The 19,810-nt window shown below is 44.2% G+C and overlaps 1 protein-coding gene across 1 annotated transcript; it reads left to right on the top strand.

Annotated features, from left to right (window-relative positions):
• Window positions 1-147: 147 nt before the first annotated feature.
• AP4M1 (adaptor related protein complex 4 subunit mu 1) lies at window positions 148-18,890 on the top strand. The gene is made up of 17 exons (XM_058828473.1): window positions 148-267; window positions 526-583; window positions 2,265-2,359; window positions 5,186-5,292; window positions 6,454-6,550; window positions 7,217-7,327; window positions 8,696-8,776; window positions 9,796-9,858; window positions 9,983-10,049; window positions 10,834-10,887; window positions 12,503-12,609; window positions 13,977-14,068; window positions 14,398-14,442; window positions 14,573-14,623; window positions 15,970-16,087; window positions 18,022-18,232; window positions 18,291-18,890. Exons 2-16 carry the CDS (start codon window positions 526-528, stop codon window positions 18,214-18,216), a joined length of 1,341 nt encoding a protein of 446 aa, XP_058684456.1. The 5' UTR covers window positions 148-267; the 3' UTR covers window positions 18,217-18,232; window positions 18,291-18,890.
• Window positions 18,891-19,810: the final 920 nt, after the last annotated feature.

The raw sequence follows: 19,810 nt of genomic DNA, 5'->3' as shown, positions 1-19,810 counted from the left end.
AGCCACGTGACGGCCGGGCGGCCAATGGAAACGCAGGGACCACCCTCCGCGCGGGGGCAGCGCCGGCCAATCACAACAGAGGACGCGAGGGTGAGGGGGAATAATCAGCCAATAGGAAGGCGCGGATGTGCCCACGTGGTGCGAAACCACGCCCATCGTGGGCGGGGCCAAGCGCGCGGCGGCGGCGGGAACGGGCCCGGAGGTTCCGGGGGTCGCGGGAGGCGCTTGGCCACGCCCCCTCTTAAAGGGGCAGCGCCGCTTTTTGGGGTGAATTTGGGGTTTTTTTGGGGGGTCCTGGGGGGATTTTGGGGGGCTCGGAGAGGCCCGGGGGGGGTTGGGAGCCTCGGGGCTCCGGGTGGGGTTCGGGGGTTGGGTGGGGCTCGGGTTTGAGGGGGGCTCCGTTTTTGGCGGGTTCGGATTTGGGGGGATTTTGGGGAATTTTGGGGGATTTTGGGGAATTTTGGGGGGATTTTGGGGAATTTTGGGGGTCTCTGATCCCCGTTTTCCTCCCCTCTCCTTCCCCAGATGCTTTCGCAGCTCTTCATCCTCAGCTCCAAGGGGGATCCCCTGATCCACAGGGATTGTATCCCACAAAATTCCTCAAAATCCCCTCAAAATCCCCCAAAATCCCCTCAAAATCCCCTCAAAATCCCCCAAAATCGCACTCAGACCACCCAAAAACCCCCAAAATCCCCCCAAATCTCCCCAAAATCCCACCCAGACCCCACAAATCTCCCCAGGGCCCCCAAATCCTCCAAAATCCCCCCAAAATCCCCCAAAATCCCCTCCAGGACCCCCCAAATCCCCCAAAATCCCCCCAAAATTCCCGAATTTTCCCCTAAATTCCCCCAAAATCCCGAATTTTCCCCCAAATCCTCTCCAGGACCCCCAAAATCCCCCCCAAATCCCCCCAAAATTCCCGAATTTTCCCCAAAATCCCGAATTTCCCCCAAATCCCCTCCAGGATCCCCCAAATCCCCCCCAAATTCCCCCAAAATCCCGAATTTTCCCCCAAATCCCCCCCAGGATCCCCAAAATCCCCCCCAAATCCCCCCAAAATTCCCGAATTTTCCCCAAAAATTCCCGAATTTCCCCCAAATCCCCCCCAGGACCCCCCAAATCCCCCCCAAATCCCCCCCAAAATTCCTGAATTTCCCCCAAAATCCCGAATTTTCCCCCAAAATTCCCGAATTACCCCCAAAATTCCCGAATTTTCCCCCAAATCCCCCCAAAATTCCCAAATTTTCCCCAAATCCCCCAAAAAATCCCGAATTTCCCCCAAATCCCCTCCAGGACCCCCAAAAATTCCCGAATTTTCCAAAAAAAATCCCGAATTTTCCCACAAATCCCCCCCAAATTCCCCCCAAATTCCCGAATTTTCCCCAAAAATTCCCAAATTTTCCCCTAAATTCCCCCAAATTCCCGAATTTTCCCCCAAATCCCCTCCAGGATCCCCCAAAATTCCCGAATTTTCCCCCAAAATCCCGAATTTCCCCCAAATCCCCTCCAGGACCCCCCAAATTTCCCGAATTTTCCTCCAGGACCCCCCAAATCTCCCCAAAATTCCCGAATTTTCCCCCAAAATTCCCGAATTTCCCCCAAATTCCCCCAAAATTCCCCAATTTTCCCCCAAAATTCCCGAATTTCCCCCCAAATCCCCTCCAGCACCCCCCAAATCCCCCCCAAATCCCCCAAAAATTCCCAAATTTTCCCCAAATCCCCCCAAATTCCCGAATTTTCCCCAAATCCCCTCCAGGACCCCCCAAAATTCCCGAATTTTCCCCAAAAAATCCCGAATTTTCCCCCAAATCCCCCCCAAGTTCCCCCAAAATTCCCGAATTTTCCCCAAAAATTCCCGAATTTTCCCCAAAAAATCCCGAATTTTCCCCCAAATCCCCCCCCAGGACCCCCAAAAATTCCCGAATTTTCCCAAAAAAATCCCGAATTTTCCCAAAAAAATCCCGAATTTTCCTTCAAATCCCCTCCAGGACCCCCCAAATTTCCCCAAAATTCCCGAATTTTCCCCCAAACCCCCCCCCAGGATCCCCCAAATTTCCCGAATTTTCCCCCACATCCCCCAAAATTCCCGAATTTCCCCCAAAATTCCCGAATTTTCCCCCAAAATTCCCGAATTTTCCCCAAATCCCCCCCAGGACCCCCCAAATTCCCCAAAATTCCCGAATTTTCCCCAAAATTCCCGAATTTTTCCCCAAAATTCCCGAATTTTCCCCCAAAATTCCCGAATTTTCCTTGACCCCCCCCAGTCCGCGGGGACCCCCCCCGGAGCCCCCGTGACGTCACCGACCTCTTCTACCGGGGGGTGGGGGCGGCGCGGGGGGAGCGGAGCCCGGTGTTCACGGTGGGAAAAAAACGGGAATTTTGGGGAAAAATCGGGAATTTTCGGGAATTTCGGGAATTCTCGGGCTCCTGGAGGGGTCCTGGGGGAAAATTCGGGGATTTTGGGGAATTTTAGGGGGAAATTCGGGAATTTTTGGGGGAAATTCGGGAATTTTGGGGGGGATTTGGGGGGGTTCTGGAGCGGAGCCCGGTGTTCACGGTGGGAAAAAAACGGGAATTTTGGGGAAAAATCGGGAATTTTCGGGAATTTCGAGAATTCTCGGGGCTCCTGGAGGGGTCCTGGAGGGGATTTGGGGGAAAATTCGGGGATTTTGGGGAATTTTGGGGGGAAATTTGGGAATTTTGGGGGGGTTCTGGAGCGGAGCCCGGTGTTCACGGTGGGAAAAAAACGGAATTTTGGGAATTTTCGGGAATTTTGGGAATTCTCGGGGGTCCTGGGGGGGATTTGGGGGAAAATTCGGGGATTTTGGGGGATTTTAGGGGGAAATTCGGGAATTTTGGGGGGGATTTGGGGGGGTTCTGGAGCGGAGCCCGGTGTTCACGGTGGGAAAAACGGGAATTTTGGGGAAAATCTGGGAATTTTCGGGAATTCTGGGAATTCTCGGGGGTCCTGGAGGGGATTTGGGGGAAAATTCGGGGATTTTGTGGAATTTTGGGGGGAAATTCGGGAATTTTGGGGGGGATTTGGGGGGGTTCTGGAGCGGAGCCCGGTGTTCACGGTGGGGAAAAACGGGAATTTTGGGGAAAAATCGGGAATTTTCGGGAATTTCGGGAATTCTCGGGGGTCCTGGAGGGGTCCTGGAGGGGATTTGGGGGGAAATTCGGGAATTTTGGGGAATTTGGGGGGGATTTGGGGGGTCCCGGAGGGGATCTGGGGGGAAAATTTGGGAATTTTGGGGGGGATTTGGGGGGAAATTTGGGAATTTTTGGGGGGATTTGGGGGGAAATTTGGGAATTTTCAGGAAATTCGGGAATTCTCGGGGCTCCTGGAAGGGATTTGGGGGAAAATTCGGGGATTTGGGGGATTTTGGGGGGAAATTCGGGAATTTTGGGGGGGATTTGGGGGGGTTCTGGAGCGGAGCCCGGTGTTCACGGTGGGAAAAAAACGGGAATTTTGGGGAAAATTCGGGAATTTTCGGGAATTTCGGGAATTCTCGGGGGTCCTGGAGGGGTCCTGGGGGGGATTTGGGGGAAAATTCGGGGATTTTGGGGAATTTGGGGGGGATTTGGGGGGTCCTGGAGAGGATCTGGGGGGAAAATTCGGGAATTTTGGGGGGGATTTGGGGGGAAATTTGGGAATTTTCAGGAAATTTGGGAATTCTCGGGGGTCCTGGAGGGGATTTGGGGGAAAATTCGGGGATTTTGGGGGATTTTAGGGGGGAAATTCGGGGATTTTGGGGGGGATTTGGGGGGGTTCTGGAGCGGAGCCCGGTGTTCACGGTGGGAAAAAACGGGAATTTTGGGGAAAATTCGGGAATTTTCGGGAATTTCGGGAATTCTCGGGGGTCCTGGAGGGGATTTGGGGGAAAATTCGGGGATTTTGGGGGGAAATTCGGGAATTTTGGGGGGGATTTGGGGGGAAATTTGGGAATTTTGGGGGGGATTTGGGGGGAAATTTGGGGATTTTCAGGAAATTTGGGAATTCTCGGGGGTCCTGGAAGGGATTTGGGGGAAAATTCGGGGATTTTGTGGAATTTTGGGGGGAAATTCGGGAATTTTGGGGGGGTTCTGGAGCGGAGCCCCGTGTTCATGGTGGGAAAAACGGGAATTTTGGGAATTTTCGGGAATTTTGGGAATTCTCGGGGGTCCTGGAGGGGATTGGGGGGAAATTCGGGAATTCTCGGGGGTCCTGGAAGGGATTTGAGGGAAAATTTGGGAATTTTGGGGGGATTTTGGGGAAAATTCGGGAATGTGGGGGGGATTTGGGGGGTCCTGGAGGGGATTTGGGGGAAAATTTGGGAATTTTATGGAATTTTGGGGGGAAATTCGGGAATTTGGCGGGGATTTTGGGGGTCCTGGAGGGGATTTGGGGGAAAATTCGGGAATTTTGGGGGGATTTTGGGGAAAATTCGGGAATTTTGTGAATTCTGGGGGGTCCTGGAAGGGATTTGGGGTGGATTTTAGGGAATTTTGGGTGAATTTAAGCGGATTTTGGGGTTTTTGGGTGGATTTTGGGGTTTTTGGGTGGATTTTGGGTTTTTTTGGGTGGATTTTGGGGGTTTTTTGGGTGGATTTTGGGGTTTTCCGGGTGGATTTTGGGGTTTTTGGGGTGGATTTTGGGGTTTTCCGGGTGGATTTTGGGGTTTTTGGGGTGGATTTTGGGGTTTTTTGGGTGGATTTTGGGGGTTTTTGGGTGGATTTTGGGGTTTTTGGTTGGATTTTGGGGTTTTTTGGGTGGATTTTGGGGTTTTTGGGTGGATTTTGGGGGGTTTTGGGTGGATTTTGGGGTTTTTGGGTGGATTTTGGGGGGTTTTGGGTGGATTTTGGGGTTTTTGGGTGGATTTTGGGGTTTTCCGGGTGGATTTTGGGGTTTTTGGGTGAATTTTGGGGTTTTCCGGGTGGATTTTGGGGTTTTTGGGTGGATTTTGGGGATTTCCGGGTGGATTTTGGGGTTTTTGGGGTGGATTTTGGGGGTTTTTGGGTGGATTTTGGGGATTTTGGGATGGATTTTGGGGGTTTTTTGGGTTTTTGGGTGGATTTTGGGGTTTTCCGGGTGGATTTTGGGGTTTTTTGGGGTGGATTTTGGGGTTTTCCGGGTGGATTTTGGGGTTTTCCGGGTGGATTTTGGGGGTTTTTGGGGGTCCTGAGCACTTTTGGGGACCCCCAGACCCTCGGGGGGCTCCACTTTGCCCACGTCAGGCACGGGGGGCTCTTCTTTGGGGCCACCACCGAGGGCGACGCCTCCCCCTTCACCCTCATCGAGTTCCTCAACAGGTAAATCCCAAAATTCCCAAAATTCCCAAAATTCCCAAAATTCCCGGGCGCTCCGGAATCCTGGAGGGGTCGGGGGAATTTTTTGGAATTTTTTGGAATTTTTTTGGAATTTTTTTGGATTTTTTTTGGAATTTTTTTTCGGGTTTTTTTTTTGCATTTTTAGGATTTTTTTAAAGGTTTTTTAGGGATTTTTAGGGATTTTTTCCCCTCCCGTTTTTAGGGAATTTTCTGAGGGTTTCCAGGGAATTTTTTGGGAATTCTTCAGGAATTTTGGAGGGGATTTTTTGGGGGAATTTTTAGGGAATTTTTAGAGGATTTTTGAGGGGATTTTTAGGGAATTTTTAAGGAGATTTTTTGGGAATTTTGGAGAGGATTTTTTGGGAATTCTTGAGGGGATTTTTAGGGAATATCTTTCGGGATTTAGGGAATTTTAGAGTGGATTTTGGGGGATTTTAGGGGTAGATTTTGGGGAATTTTGGGGTGGATTTTGGAGATTTTTTGGGCGAATTTTGAGGAATTTTTGGGGTGGATTTTGGGGCAGATTTTTGGGAATTTTGGGGTGGATTTTTGGGGTATTTTGGGCTGGATTTTTGGGGGAATTTTGGAGAATTTTTGGAGGATTTTAGAGCGGATTTTGGGGTTTTTTTTGGTGATTTTGGGGCAGATTTTGAGGAATTTTTGGGGTGGATTTTGGGGCAGATTTTTGGGGTGGATTTTTGGGGAATTTTTTGGGGCGGATTTTGAGGAATTTTTGGGCGAATTTTGGGGAATTTTTGGGCGGATTTTGGGACAAATTTTTGAGAATTTTGGGGTGGATTTTTGGAGGATTTTTTGGTGATTTTGGGGCGGATTTTGATGAACTTTTGGGGTGGATTTTAGGTGGAATTTTGGGGTGTATTTTTGGTGGATTTTGGGGAATTTTGGGGCAGATTTTTGGGAATTTTGGGCTGTACTTTTGGGGTGGATTTTGGGGGGAATTTTGGAGGGTTTTGGTGGGATTTTGGGGCGGATTTTGAGGAATTTTTGAGGTGGATTTTGGGGAATTTTTGGGGGATTTTGGGGCAGATTTTGGGGGATTTTTTGGGTGGATTTTAGGGTGAATTTTGGGTGGAATTTGGGGAATTTTTGGGGTGATTTTGGTGATTTTTGGGGTCTCCCCAGGTTGGTGACGCTGCTCCGGGATTTCTGCGGCCCCCTGAGCGAGAAAAGCCTGGGAATGAACCTGGGACTGGTGGGGGAGCTGCTGGAGGAACTGGTGGTAACTGGGATGAACTGGGAGTTACTGGGACGTCCCTTCGGGGCCATTTCGTCCTTCCTGGACCCCCCAAAATTCCCCAAAAATCCCAAAAAACTCCCAAAAGTTCCCAAAAAGAATCCCCAGAAAGAATCCCAAAAAATTCCCCAAAAGTCAAAAAAAAAAAATCCCCAAAAATTCTCAAAAAAATCCCCAAAAAATCCCCCCCAAAAATACCAAAAATTCCCAAAAAAATCCCCCAAAAATCCCAAAGATTCCCCAAAAATTTCCCCAAAATCCCCAAAAATTCTCAAAAAAATCCCCCAAAAAATCCCAAAGATTCCCCAAAAAATTTCTCAAAAAAATCCCAAAAAATCCACAAAAATCCACAAAAAAATCCCAAAAAATCCCCAAAAAACTCCAAAGATTCCCAAAAAAAATCCCAAAAAAAATCCCCCCAAAAATCCCAAAGATTCCCCAAAAAATTTCTCAAAAAAATCCCAAAAAATCCCCAAAAAAATCCCCCCAAAAAATCCTAAAAAATAAAAAAAAAATCCCAAAAAATTCTCAAAAAAATCCCCCAAAAAGCCCAAAAAATCCAAAAAAAATCCCAAAAAATCCCCCCAAAAGTCCCCAAAAAATCCCAAAAAATTCCCGATTTTTCCCTCTTTTTTTCCCCAAAATTCCCAGGATTTTGGCCACATCCAAACCACGAGCCCGGAGATCCTGCGGAGCCTGGTGCAGTCGGAGCCCGAGAGCCCCAAACCCTTCAGCCTCCTCGACCTGGGATCCGTGGGGCTGGTGAGTGCCCAAAAAAAACCCCAAAAATTCCCAAATTCCCCCAAAAAAACTCCCAAAAAATTCCCAAAAAATTCCCCAAAAAATCCCTGGAAAAATCCCGAGATTTCCCCCAAAAATTCACAAAAAATTCCCAAAAAAATTCCCAAAAAATTCCCCCAAAATCCCTGGAAAAATCCCGAGATTTCCCAAAAAAATTCCCCAAAAAATGCCTGGAAAAATCCCAAGATTTCCCCAAAAAATTCCCAAAAAATTCCACAAAAAATTCCTGGAAAAATCCCGAGATTTCCCCAAAAAATTCCCCAAAAATTCCCAAAAAATTCCCCAAAAAACCCCTGGAAAAATCCCGAGATTTCCCCAAAAAATTCCCAAAAAATTCCCAAAAAAAAACCCCAAAAAAATCCCAAATTCCCCCAAAAAAATTCCCAAAAAATACCCAAAAAATCCCTGGAAAAATCCTGAGATTTCCCCAAAAAATTTCCAAAAAATTCCCAAAAAATTCCCCAAAAAATTCCCTGGAAAAATCCCGAGATTTCCCCAAAAAATTCCCAAAAAATACCCGGAAAAATCCCTGGAAAAATCCCGAGATTTCCCAAAAAAATTCCCGAAAAATTCCCAAAAAATTCCCCAAAAAATTCCTGGAAAAATCCCGAGATTTCCCCAAAAAATTCCCAAAAAATTCCCAAAAATTTCCCCAAAAAATCCCTGGAAAAATCCCGAGATTTCCCAAAAAAATTCCCAAAAAATTCCCCAAAAAATCCCTGGAAAAATCCCGAGATTTCCCCAAAAAATTCCCAAAAAATTCCCTGGAAAAATCCTGAAGTTTCCCCAAAAAATTCCCAAAAAATACACGGAAAAATCCCTGGAAAAATCCCGAGATTTCCCCCAAAAATTCCCCAAAAAAATCCCTGGAAAAATCCCGAGATTTCCCAAAAAAATTCCCAAAAAATTCCCAAAAAATACCCGGAAAAATCCCTGGAAAAATCCCGAGATTTCCCAAAAAAATTCCCAAAAAAATCCCAAAAAATTCCCAAAAAATTACCCAAAAAATCCCTGGAAAAATCCCGAGATTTCCCCAAAAAATTCCCAAAAAATTCCCCAAAAATACCCGGAAAAATCCCTGGAAAAATCCCGAGATTTCCCCAAAAAATTCCCAAGAAATTCCCAAAAAATTCCCCAAAAAATCCCTGGAAAAATCCCAAGATTTCCCCAAAAAAATTCCCAAAAAATTCCAAAAAAATTCCCAAAAAAAACCCCAAAAAAATCCCAAATTCCCCCCAAAAAATTCCCAAAAAATTCCCAAAAAATTCCTGGAAAAACCTCAAAATTTCCCCCAAAAATTTGATTTTTTTGTTGTTTTTTTCTCCGCAGTTCGGGGCGGAGACGCAGCAGAGCCGGGTGGTGCCGGGGGCAGCGGCCACCAGACCCCTCCCCCCGCCCCGGGGGGACCAGGTGGGAGCCAAAAATTCCCGAAATTCCCCAAATTCCCGGAATTCCCTGAAATCCCAGCCCAGAATTGCCAAAATCTGGTGAAAATGGTGGAAATTCCACCCAAAATCTGCCCCAAAATCCGCCCAAAATCTCCCCAAACCTGAATTCCTGAAATTCCCGAAATCTTGGTCTGAAATTCTGGGAATTCTGGTCAAATTTGATCAAAATTGAACCCAAAATCCATGAAATCCACCCCAAATCGGCTTTAAAATCCTCCCAAAAATCCCCAAAATTCCTAAAAAAATTCCCCAAAATTCCCAGAAAAATCTCCCCCAAAAAATCCCAAAATTCCCCCAAAAAATCCCCAAAATTCCCAGAAAAATCCTTGGAAAAAATCCCCCAAAATTCCCAGAAAAATCTCCCCAAAAAATTCCTAAAAATGCCCCCAAAAAATCCCCAAAATTCCCAGAAAAATCCTTGGAAAAAATCCCCCAAAATTCCCAGAAAAATCTCCCCAAAAAATCCCAAAAATTCCCCAAAAAAATCCCTAAAATTCAAAAAAAAAATCCCAAAAAAATTCCCAAAAAAATCTCCCAAAAAATCCCCGAAGTTCCCAGAAAAAATCCCCAAAAAATCTCTAAAAAAAACCCCCAAAAATAAAAATAAAAATCCCAAAACCCCCTCAAAACCCCTCAAAAAAAATCCCCAAAAAATCCCCCAAAATTCCCAGAAAATTCTCCCCAAAAAATCCCTAAAATTCCCCAAAAATATCCCTAAAATTCCAAAAAAAATTCCCAAAAAAATTCCCAAAAAATCCCTGAAGTTCCCAGAAAAAATCCCAGAAAAAATTCCTTAAAAAACCCCAAAATACTCCCTAAAAAAGCCCCCAAGAATTAAAATAAAAATCCCAAAACCCCCTCAAAACCCCTCAAAAAAATCCCCAAAAAAATCCCCAAAATTCCCCAAAAACCCAAAAAATTCCCCAAAAAAACCCCCAAAATTCCCAAATCCTCCCCAAATCCCAAAATTCACCCCCCCAGCCCCTCAAACCTGAAGTTTTCGTCGACGTCCTCGAGCGCCTCTCGGTCGTCATCGCCGCCAACGTGAGCCAAAAAAAAAACCCCAAAAACCCCCAAAATTACCCCAAAATTACCCCAAAATTACCCCACAATTGAGGGGTCCCCAATCCCGAAAAAATTCCCAAAATCCCGGATTTTTTTGGAGCAGGGAACCCCCCTGAAGGTGGATGTGCAGGGAGAGATTCGCCTCAAGTGTTACCTCCCCCCCTGCGTGGGTAAATTTGGGGAGAATTCCGGAGATTTTGGGGTCTCCGAGATTTTTGGGGGGGATTTTCCTCAAAAATTGAGGAAAAATCAAAATTTGGGGGGGAAATCGGAGGTTTAGGGGGAAAAAATGAAATTTTTGGTGTTTTTTTGAGGGAGTTTTGGAGGGATTTGGGGTTTTTGAGGGGTTTTGGGTGGAATTAAAGGGAATTTCCTGAGGGAGGAAGGGTCCTGGAAGGGGAAAAATGGGCGGGAAAAGGGATTTTGGGAATGTTTGAGGGAATTTTGGGGGATTTTGAGGGAATTTGGGGATCCTGGAGGGTCTCAAAAATTTGGGGGGGATTTTGGGCGAATTTAAGGGAATTTGGGGAGAATTTGGGAGAATTAAAGGGAATTTCCTGAGGGCAGAAGGGTCCTGGAAGGGCAAAAATGGGCGGGAAAAGGGATTTTGGGAATATTTGAGGGAATTTTGGGGGATTTTGAGGAAATTTTGGGAATCCTTGAGGGATTTTGGAGGATCCCAAAAATCTGGGGGGGATTTTGGGTGGATTTGAGGCGAATTTAAGGGAATTCTGGGTGGAATTAAAGGGAATTTCCTGAGGGCGAAAGGGTCCTGGAAGGGGGAAAAAAAAGGCGGGAAAACGGAATTTTGTGGGATTTTGAGGAATTTTGAGGGAATTTTGTGGGATTTTGAGGGAATTTGGGGGGATTTTGAGGGAATTTGGGGGGATTTTGAGGGAATTTGGGGGTCCTGGGTGGATTTTGGGGTTCCTGACCCTCCTTTGCCCCCCCCAGAGCTCCTGATCGGCCTCACGGAGGAATTTTGCGTGGGAAAATCGGAATTGAGGGGTGAGACCCCCCCGGAATTCCTGGAAAACCCAAAATCTTCCCCAAAATCCCTTCCAGCATCCCCAAATCCCGAAATTCCGCCCCAAAATCCCTCCCAGCATCCCCAAATCCCAAAATTTCCCTTCCCACCTTCCTTTTTCCCCCCTTCCAGGACCTTTTTACCTCACAAAATTCCCTTTAATTTTCCCCAAAATTCCCTTAAATCCCAAAAAATTCCCTTAAATCCTCCCAAAATTCCCTTTAATTCCCTCAGAATTCCCTTAAATCCTCCCAAAATTCCCTTAAATTCTCCCAAAATTTCTTTTAATCCTCCCAAAATTCCTTAAATCTCTTCAAAATTCCCTTAAATTTCTAAAAATTCCCTTTAATCCCTCAAAGCTACCTTAAATTCCCCAAAATTCCCTTTAATTCCCTCAAAATTCCCTTAAATCCTCCCAAAATTCCCTTTAATCCTCCCAAAATTACCTTAAATCCCAAAAAATTCCCTTTAATCCCCAAAATTCCCTTAAATATTCCCAAAATTACCTTAAATCCCAAAAAATTCCCTTTAATCCCCAAAATTCCCTTAAATATTCCCAAAATTCCCTTTAATCCCCCCAAAATTCCCTCAAATCCCAAGAATTCCCTTTAATTCTCCCAAAATTCCCTTTAATTCCCTCAAAATTCCCTTAAATCCTACAATTCCCTTTAATTCTTTCAAAATTCCCCCCAAAATTCCATTTAATTCCCAAAAAAATTCCCTTTAATCCCCAAAAAATTCCCTTTAATCCCCCAAAATTCCTTTTAATCCCCTAAAATTCCCAAAATTTCCCCCAGAATTCCCAAAATTCCCCCAAATCCCATTTTCCCCCTTTCCCACCTCCTTTCCCCCCCAAAAAAAATCCCATTTTCCCCCCGTTTTCACCCCAAAAAATCCCCCTAAAAAACCCCAGGATTCCGGAATTTTCTGGAATTTTCCCGGAATTCCCAAAATTCCCCCAAATCCCATTTTCCCCCTTTCCCACCTCCTTTTCCCACCCAAAAAAATCCCATTTTCCCCCATTTTCACCCCAAAAAAAAGCCGAAAAAAGGCCCCGGGATTGCGGAATTTTCCAGAATTTTCCCGGAATTCCCAAAATTCCCCCAAATCCCATTTTCCCCCTTTCCCACCTCCTTTTCCCACCCAAAAAAATCCCATTTTCCCCCCGTTTTCACCCCAAAAAAAACACCAAAAAAACCCAAAAAAAGCCCCGGGATTCCGGAATTTTCCGGAATTTTCCTGGAATTCCCAAAATTCCCCCAAATCCCATTTCCCCCCTTTCTCACCTCCTTTTCCCACCCAAAAAAATCCCATTTTCCCCCCGTTTTCACCCCAAAAAAAGCCCCAAAAAAAACCAAAAAAAGCCCCGGGATTCTGGAATTTTCCGGAATTTTCCGGAATTTTCTGGGAATTCCCAAAACTCCCCCATTTTCCCCCTTTCCCACCTCCTTTCCCCACCCAAAAAAATCCCATTTTCCCCCCGTTTTCACCCCAAAAAAAGCCCAGAAAAGGCCCCGGGATTGCGGAATTTTCCGGAATTTTCCGGGAATTCCCGGATTTCCCCGGAATTCCGGGATTTTCCGGATTTTTCCGCAGGGTACGGGACGCCGGTGCGGGTGGACGAGTGCTCCTTCCACAGCTCCATCAAACTGGACGAGTTCGGCTCCGCGAGGGTCCTCAGGGTCTCCCCCAGCCAGGGAGAGGTCGGGAAATTCCGGAACGTTCCGGGGGATTCCAGAACATTCCGGGGAATTCCGGGGGATTCGGGGGGGTCCCGGGGGTTTGGGAGGAAAAAATGGGGGAAAAATGGGAATTTTGGGCGGAAAAATAGGATTTTTGAGAGGAAAAAAAGGGAATTTTGGGGGGGGAAAATTGGATTTTTTGGGGGAAAAATGGGAATTTTTGGGGGGGAAAAAATGGGAATTTTGGGGGGGAAAATAGGATTTTTTGGGGGAAAAATGGGAATTTTTGGGGGGAAAAAGGGAATTTTTTGGGGGGGAAATGGGATGTTTTGGGGGGAAAATGGGAATTTTGGGAAAAAATGGGAATTTTGGGGGGAATAATGGGAATTTTTGGGGGGAAAAAAGGGAATTTTTGGGGGGGAATTGGGATTTTTGAGAGCAAAAAATGGAAATTTTGGGGGGAAAAAAGCGAATTTTTTGGGGGGGAAATTGGATTTTTGGGGGGAAAAAATGGGAATTTTTGGGGGGGAAAAATGGGATTTTTTGGGGGGGAAATTGGATTTTTTGGGGGAAAAATGGGAATTTTGGGGGGGAAAAATAGGATTTGGGAGGGAAAAAAATGGGAATTATTGGGGGGGAAAATAGGATTTTTTGGGGGGAAAAAATGGGGTTTTTTGGGAAAATGGGAATTTTTTTGGAAAAGTGGGAATTTTGTCAGGAAAAATGAGATTTTTTGGGGGAAAAGGGGGAATTTTTGGGGGGAAAATTGGGAATTTTGGGGGGAAAAAATGGGATTTTTGGGGGGGAAAAATGGGAATTTTTGGGGGGGAAAATTGGGATTTTTGGGGGGAAGAAAATGGGATTTTTTGAGAAAATAGAATTTCTTTTGGGAAAATGGGAATTTTGAGAGGAAAAAATGGGATTTTGGGGGGAAAATTGGATTTTTTGGGGCGAGAAAATGGGAAAAATGGGAATTTTTGGGAAGAAAATGGGAATTTTTTTAGGAAAATCGGATTTTTGGGGGAACAATGGAATTTTGAGAGGGAAAATGGGAATTTTTTGGGGGAAAATCGGATTTTTTAAGGGGTAAAATGTGATTTTTTGCAGAAAAGTGGGAATTTTGGGGGCAAAAATAAGATTTTTGGGGGGAAAAAAAATGGAATTTTGGGGTTCCGGGAGGGATTTATGGAATTTTTGGGATATTTGGGATTTTCCAGAGGAATTTTGGGAATCCAGGAGGGATTTGGGGGGGATTTTTGGGGGGATTTTGGGAATCCAGGAGGGATTTTTTGGGGAGATTTGGGATTTTTGGGACTCCAGGCTCCCCAAACCCCCCGGAATTCCCGGAATTCCCAGATTTTCCCCCGGAATTCCGGGAATTCCCGCAGATGACGCTGATGCAGTACCAGGTCCAGGATGAAATTCCAGCCCCGCTCCCGTTCCGGCTTTTCCCGACCGTGGAAGAGGAGCCCGGGGGAAGGTGAAAATCCGGGAAAAAAAACCAGGAAAAAATTCCCAAAATTCCTTTTCAACAATTCCCAAATTTTCTTTCATTTTATTTTTATTTTTCCCGATTTTTCCCGGCGTTTTTTGGGGATTTTTCCCGGTTTTTTTGGGGGAATTTTCTCCGATTTTCAGGAGTTTTTCCCTCATTTCTGCTCCGGATTTTTGGGAATTTCCCAAACTTTGGGAATTTTCTGGGGGGGGTTTCCCCTCCCCGACCTCCCCCGAGGGAATTCCTGAAATTCCCGGGAATTTCCTCCGGAATTCCGGGGATTTTTCCCGATTTTTGGCTTTTTTTTGGGGCAGGATCCGGATTTATTTGAAGCTTCGCTGTGACCTCCCCCCCAAGAGGTGAAAATTGGGGAAAATTCTGGAAAATTTGGGAAAATCCCGGAATTTTCGGCCTCAAAAATTCCAGGATTTTCCCAAAATTCCCGGATTTTCCCAAAATTCCGGTTTTTCCTCCCAAAAAAATTTCCAGCCACGCCATCAACGTCCGGCTGCAGCTCCCGGTGCCCAAAGGCGTCTCCAGGTGGGGAATTCCGGGAATTTTGGGGAATTTTGGGGAATTTTGGGAACTTTTTGGGAATTTTGGGGATTTTGGGGGAATTTTTGAGGATTTTTGGGAATTTTTGGGGGTTTTTTGGGGAATTTTTGGGGTTTTTTTGGGAATGTTTTGGGGATTTTTTGGGAATGTTTGGGGGATTTTTTGGGAATCTTTTGGGGATTTTTTGGGAATGTTTTGGGAATAATTTGGGGGATTTTTGGGGTATTTCTTGGGAATGTTTTGGGAATGTTTTTGGGTGGATTTTTTGGGAATGTTTTGGGGGATTTTTGGGGGATTTTTTGGGTTTTTTTGGGAATGTTTTGGGGGGATTTTTTGGGAATGTTTTGGGGATTTTGGGGGGTTTTTTTTGGGAATGTTTTTTGGGGGGGGTTTGGGAACATTTTGGGGGTTTTTTTGGGGAATTTTTTAGGAATGTTTTGGAGGTTTTTTTGGGGCTTTTTTAGGATTTTTTTGGGGGAATTTTTTGGGAATATTTTGGGGGATTTTTGGGAATGTTTTGGGGGTTTTTTGGGAATGTTTTTGGGAATATTTTGGGGGATTTTTGGGAATGTTTTGGGGATTTTTTGGGAATTTTTGGGGGATTTTTGGGAATGTTTTGGGGATTTTTTTGGGAATGTTTTGAGGGTTTTTTGGGAATGTTTCGGGGATATTTTGGGAATGTTTTGGGGTTCTTTTGGGAATGTTTTGGGGGTTTTTTGGGAATGTTTTGGGGGTTTTTTGGGAATGTTTTGGGGATATTTTGGGAATGTTTCAGGGATTTTTTTGGGAATGCTTTGGGGGTTTTTTGGGAATGTTTTGGGGGGTTTTTTGGGAATTTTTGGGGGTTTTTTGGGAATGTTTTTGGGAATGTTTTGGGGTATTTTTTGGGAATTTTTTAGGGATTTTTTGGGAATGTTTTGGTGATTTTTTGGGAATGTTTTGGGGATTTTTTGGGAATGTTTTGGGGGGTTTTTTGGGAATGTTTGGGGGTTTTTTGGGAATGTTTTGGGGGATTTTTTGGGAATATTTTGGGGGTTTTTTGGGAACGTTTTGGGGATTTTTCGGGAATGTTTTGGGGGTTTTTTGGGAATATTTTAAGGTTTTTTTTGGGAATGTTTTGGGGGTTTTTTTGGGGATTTTTTGGGAATGTTTTGGGGGTTTTTTTGGGAATGTTTTGGGGATATTTTGGGGATTTTTTGGGAATGTTTTGGGGATTTTTTGGGGATTTTTTGGGGATATTTTGGGGTTTTTTTGGGAATGTTTTAGGGTTTTTTTGGGGAATGTTTTGGGAATGTTTTGGGGTATTATTTGGGAATTCTGGGCCCCCCCAGCCTGTGGCAGGAGCTGAGCAGCCCCGACCAAGCGGCCGAGCTGGATTTGCCTTCCCGGAGCATCCGCTGGGAAATTCCCAAAATCCAGGGAGGATCCCAACTCTCCGCCCTCTTCAAGGTGAGAATTCCCAAATTCCCGGGGATTTCTCTGGGATTCCCGGAAATCCGGAGCCGGGGAAGGGCTGGGAAACGCCCGGAGAGACCAAAAAATTCCCAAAAATTACCCCAAAAAATTCCCAAAAAAATCCCAAAAAAAATCCACAAAAAATCACAAAAAAAATCCACAAAAAATCACCAAAAAAATCCCAAAAAAATCCAAAAAAATCTCCAAAAAAATCCCCCAAAAAATCCACAAAAAATCCCAAAAAAATCCTCAATGAATCCCCAAAAAACCCTCAAAAATCCCAAAAAAATCCACAAAAAAAATCCACAAAAATCCTTAAAAAACCCTCAAAAAATCCACAAAAAATCCCCAAAAAAATCCCAAAAAATAAAAAAAAAATTCTCAAAAAATCCTCAAAAAATCCTCAAATAATCCACAAAAAATTCACAAAAAAATCCCAAAAAATCTACAAAAAGTCCCGAAGAAATCCTAAAAAGAAATCCCCCAAAAAACTCACAAAAAGTCCTCAAAAAATCCCCAAAAAATTCAAAAAAAATAAAAAAAAATCCTCAAAAAAACCCTCAGAAAATCTAAAAAAAATCCCCAAAAATCCCCAAAAAATCCCCAAAAAATCCCCAAAAAATTCCACAAAAATCCCAAAAAAATCCTCAAAAAAATCCTCAAAAAAATCCTCAAAAAATCTACAAAAAAAATCCACAAAAAATCCTCAAAAAAATCCCCCAAAAAATAAAAAAAAAATCCCAAAAAAACCTAAAAAAAATCCTCAAAAAATCCTCAACAAGTCCTCAAAAAAAACCAAGAAAAATAAAAAAAAATTCACAAAAAATCCCAAAAAAATCCTCAAAAAAATCCTCAAAAAATCTATAAAAAAGAACCCCAAAAAATCCCCAAAAAATCCCCAAAAAATTCCACAAAAATCCCAAAAAAATCCTCAAAAAAATCCTCAAAAAATCCTCAAAAAAATCCTCAAAAAATCTACAAAAAAAATCCACAAAAAATCCTCAAAAAAATCCCCCAAAAAATAAAAAAAAAATCCCAAAAAATCCCCAAAAAATCTCCAAAATATCCTCAAAAAATCCCCGAAAAAAATCCCAAAAAAATCCCAAAAAAACCCAAAAAAAATCCTCAAAAAATCCACAAAAAAATCTCCAAAAAATTCCAAAAAATCCTCAAAAAATCTACAAAAAAATCCAAAAAAATCCTCAAAAAATCCCAAAAAATCCCAAAAAATTCCCCAAAAAATCCTAAAAAAAAAATCCTCAAAAATCCTCAACAAATCCTCAAAAAACCCCACAAAAATCCCCAAAAAAACCCCAAAAAAACCCCAAAAAATCCCAAAAAAATCCCAAAAAAATCCCAAAAAATCCCAAAAAAATCCAAAAAAAATCCCAAAAAATGCCCAAAAAATCCCCAAAAAATTCCCAAAAATTCCCGATCCCATTCCCAGATTTTTCCCTGATTTTTCCCAGCTGGATCCGGCTCCGCTGTCCCGTTCGTGGCGCCTGGAGCTGGGTCCTGCCCACGGCTCCCAAAACATCCCCAAAATGTCTCAAAAAAATCCCAAAAAATCCCCAAAAAATCTCCAAAAATATCCTCAAAAATCCCCAAAAAATACCCAAAAAATCCCCAAAAAATCCTCAAAAAAATCCACAAAAAAAGTCCAAAAAATCCTCAAAAAATCTACAAAAAAATCCAAAAAAATCCTCAAAAAGTCCAAAAAAAATCCCAAAAAAATCCCCCAAAAATCCACAAAAACCCCTCAACAAATCCTCAAAAAACCCCACAAAAATCCCCAAAAAAATCCCAAAAAATCCAAAAAAAATTCCCCAAAAATTCCAAAAAAATTCCCAAAAAATCCCATAAAAATAAAAATAAATTCCCCAAAATTCCCGATCCCATTCCCAGATTTTTCCCTGTTTTTTTCCCAGCTGGATCCGGCTCCGCTGTCCCGTTCGTGGCGCCTGGAGCTGGGTCCTGCCCACGGCTCCTTCGCGGTTCCGGCGCTGTCGAGTTCGGGGCTGCGGCTCCGATTCCTTCGGATCCGCGGAGCCCCCGGAGCCGCCCCCGCCCCGCGCTGGGTCCGGTACCTCACCCACAGCGACTCCTACGTCATGAGGATCTGAAATATCCCGGGGAAAATATCCTGGGAAAAATCCCGGAAAAATCCTGGAAAAATCCCGGGAAAATTCCGGGAAAAATCCGGGAAAAATCCGGGAAAAAATCCAGGAAAAAATCCCGGAAATAAAGCTGGGAACAGCCACAGCGACTCCTACGTCATGAGACTGTGAGAAATCCCGGGAAAATCCTGGGAAAAATCCTGGAAAAATCCCGGGAAAATTCTGGGAAAATCTGGGAAAAAATCCGGGAAAAAACGGGGAAAATATTCCTGAAATAAAGGTGGGAACAGAGCGGTGCCTCACCCACAGCGACTCCTACGTCATGAGACTGTGAGAAATCCTGGGAAAATCCTGGAAAAATCCTGGAAAAATCCCGGGAAAATTCCAGGAAAAATCCTGGAAAAATCCGGGAAAATCCTGGGAAATATCCAGGAAAAATCTGGGAAAATATTCCTGAAATAAAGCTGGGAACAGAGCGGTGCCTCACCCACAGCGACTCCTACGTCATGAGACTGTGAGAAATCCCGGGAAAATCCTGGGAAAATCCTGGAAAAATCCCGGGAAAATCTGGGAAATATCCAGGAAAAATCCGGGAAAAATCCGGGAAAAAATCCCAGAAAATTCCTGGAAAAATCCAAGAAATAATGGGGAAAATATTCCTGAAATAAAGCTGGGAACAGCCACAGCGACTCCTACGTCATGAGACTGTGAGAAATCCCAGAAAAATCCTGGGAAAAATCCCGGGAAATACCCTGGAAAAATCCCGGGAAAAATCCGGGAAAATCCGGGAAAAATTCCGGAAAAATCCTGGGAAAATTCGGGAAAAAATCCTGGAAAAATCTGGGAAAATATTCCTGAAATAAAGCTGGGAACAGAGCGGTGCCTCACCCACAGCGACTCCTACATCATGAGGATCTGAAATATCCCCGGGAATATCCGGGAAAAATTCCGGGAAAATCCTGGAAAAATCCCGGAAAAAATCCGGGAAAAATCCGGGAAAAAATCCCAGAAAATTCCTGGAAAAATCCAAGAAATAATGGGGAAAATATTCCTGAAATAAAGCTGGGAACAGCCACAGCGACTCCTACGTCATGAGACTGTGAGAAATCCCGGGAATATCCTGGGAAAAATCCTGGAAAAATCCCGGGAAATATCCGGGAAAAATCCGGGAAAAATCCCGGGAAAAATCCGGGAAAAATCCGGGAAATATCCCAGAATTATCCCAAAATAAACCCAGAAATAAAGCTGGGAACAGAGCGGTGCCTCAGCCACAGCGACTCCTACGTCATGAGACTGTGAGAAATCCCGGGAATATCCTGGGAAAAATTCCAGGAAAATCCGGGAAAATATCCCGGAAAAATCCCGGAAAAAATCCCGGAAAAATCCTGGAAAAATCCAAGAAATAATGGGGAAAATATTCCTGAAATAAAGGTGGGAACAGAGCGGTGCCTCACCCACAGCGACTCCTACGTCATGAGACTGTGAGAAATCCCGGGAAAAATCCTGGGAAAATCCTGGAAAAATCCCGGGAAATATCCGGGAAAAATCCGGGAAAAATCCTGGGAAAATCCCAGGAAATATCCAGGAAAAAATCCGGGAA

This window comes from Poecile atricapillus, assembly GCF_030490865.1.
Source record: "Poecile atricapillus isolate bPoeAtr1 chromosome 36 unlocalized genomic scaffold, bPoeAtr1.hap1 SUPER_36_unloc_2, whole genome shotgun sequence".
Lineage (NCBI taxonomy): Eukaryota > Metazoa > Chordata > Aves > Passeriformes > Paridae > Poecile > Poecile atricapillus.
The sequence above is the reverse complement of the archived record's forward strand: the minus strand, read 5'-3'. Positions and strand labels throughout refer to the sequence as shown.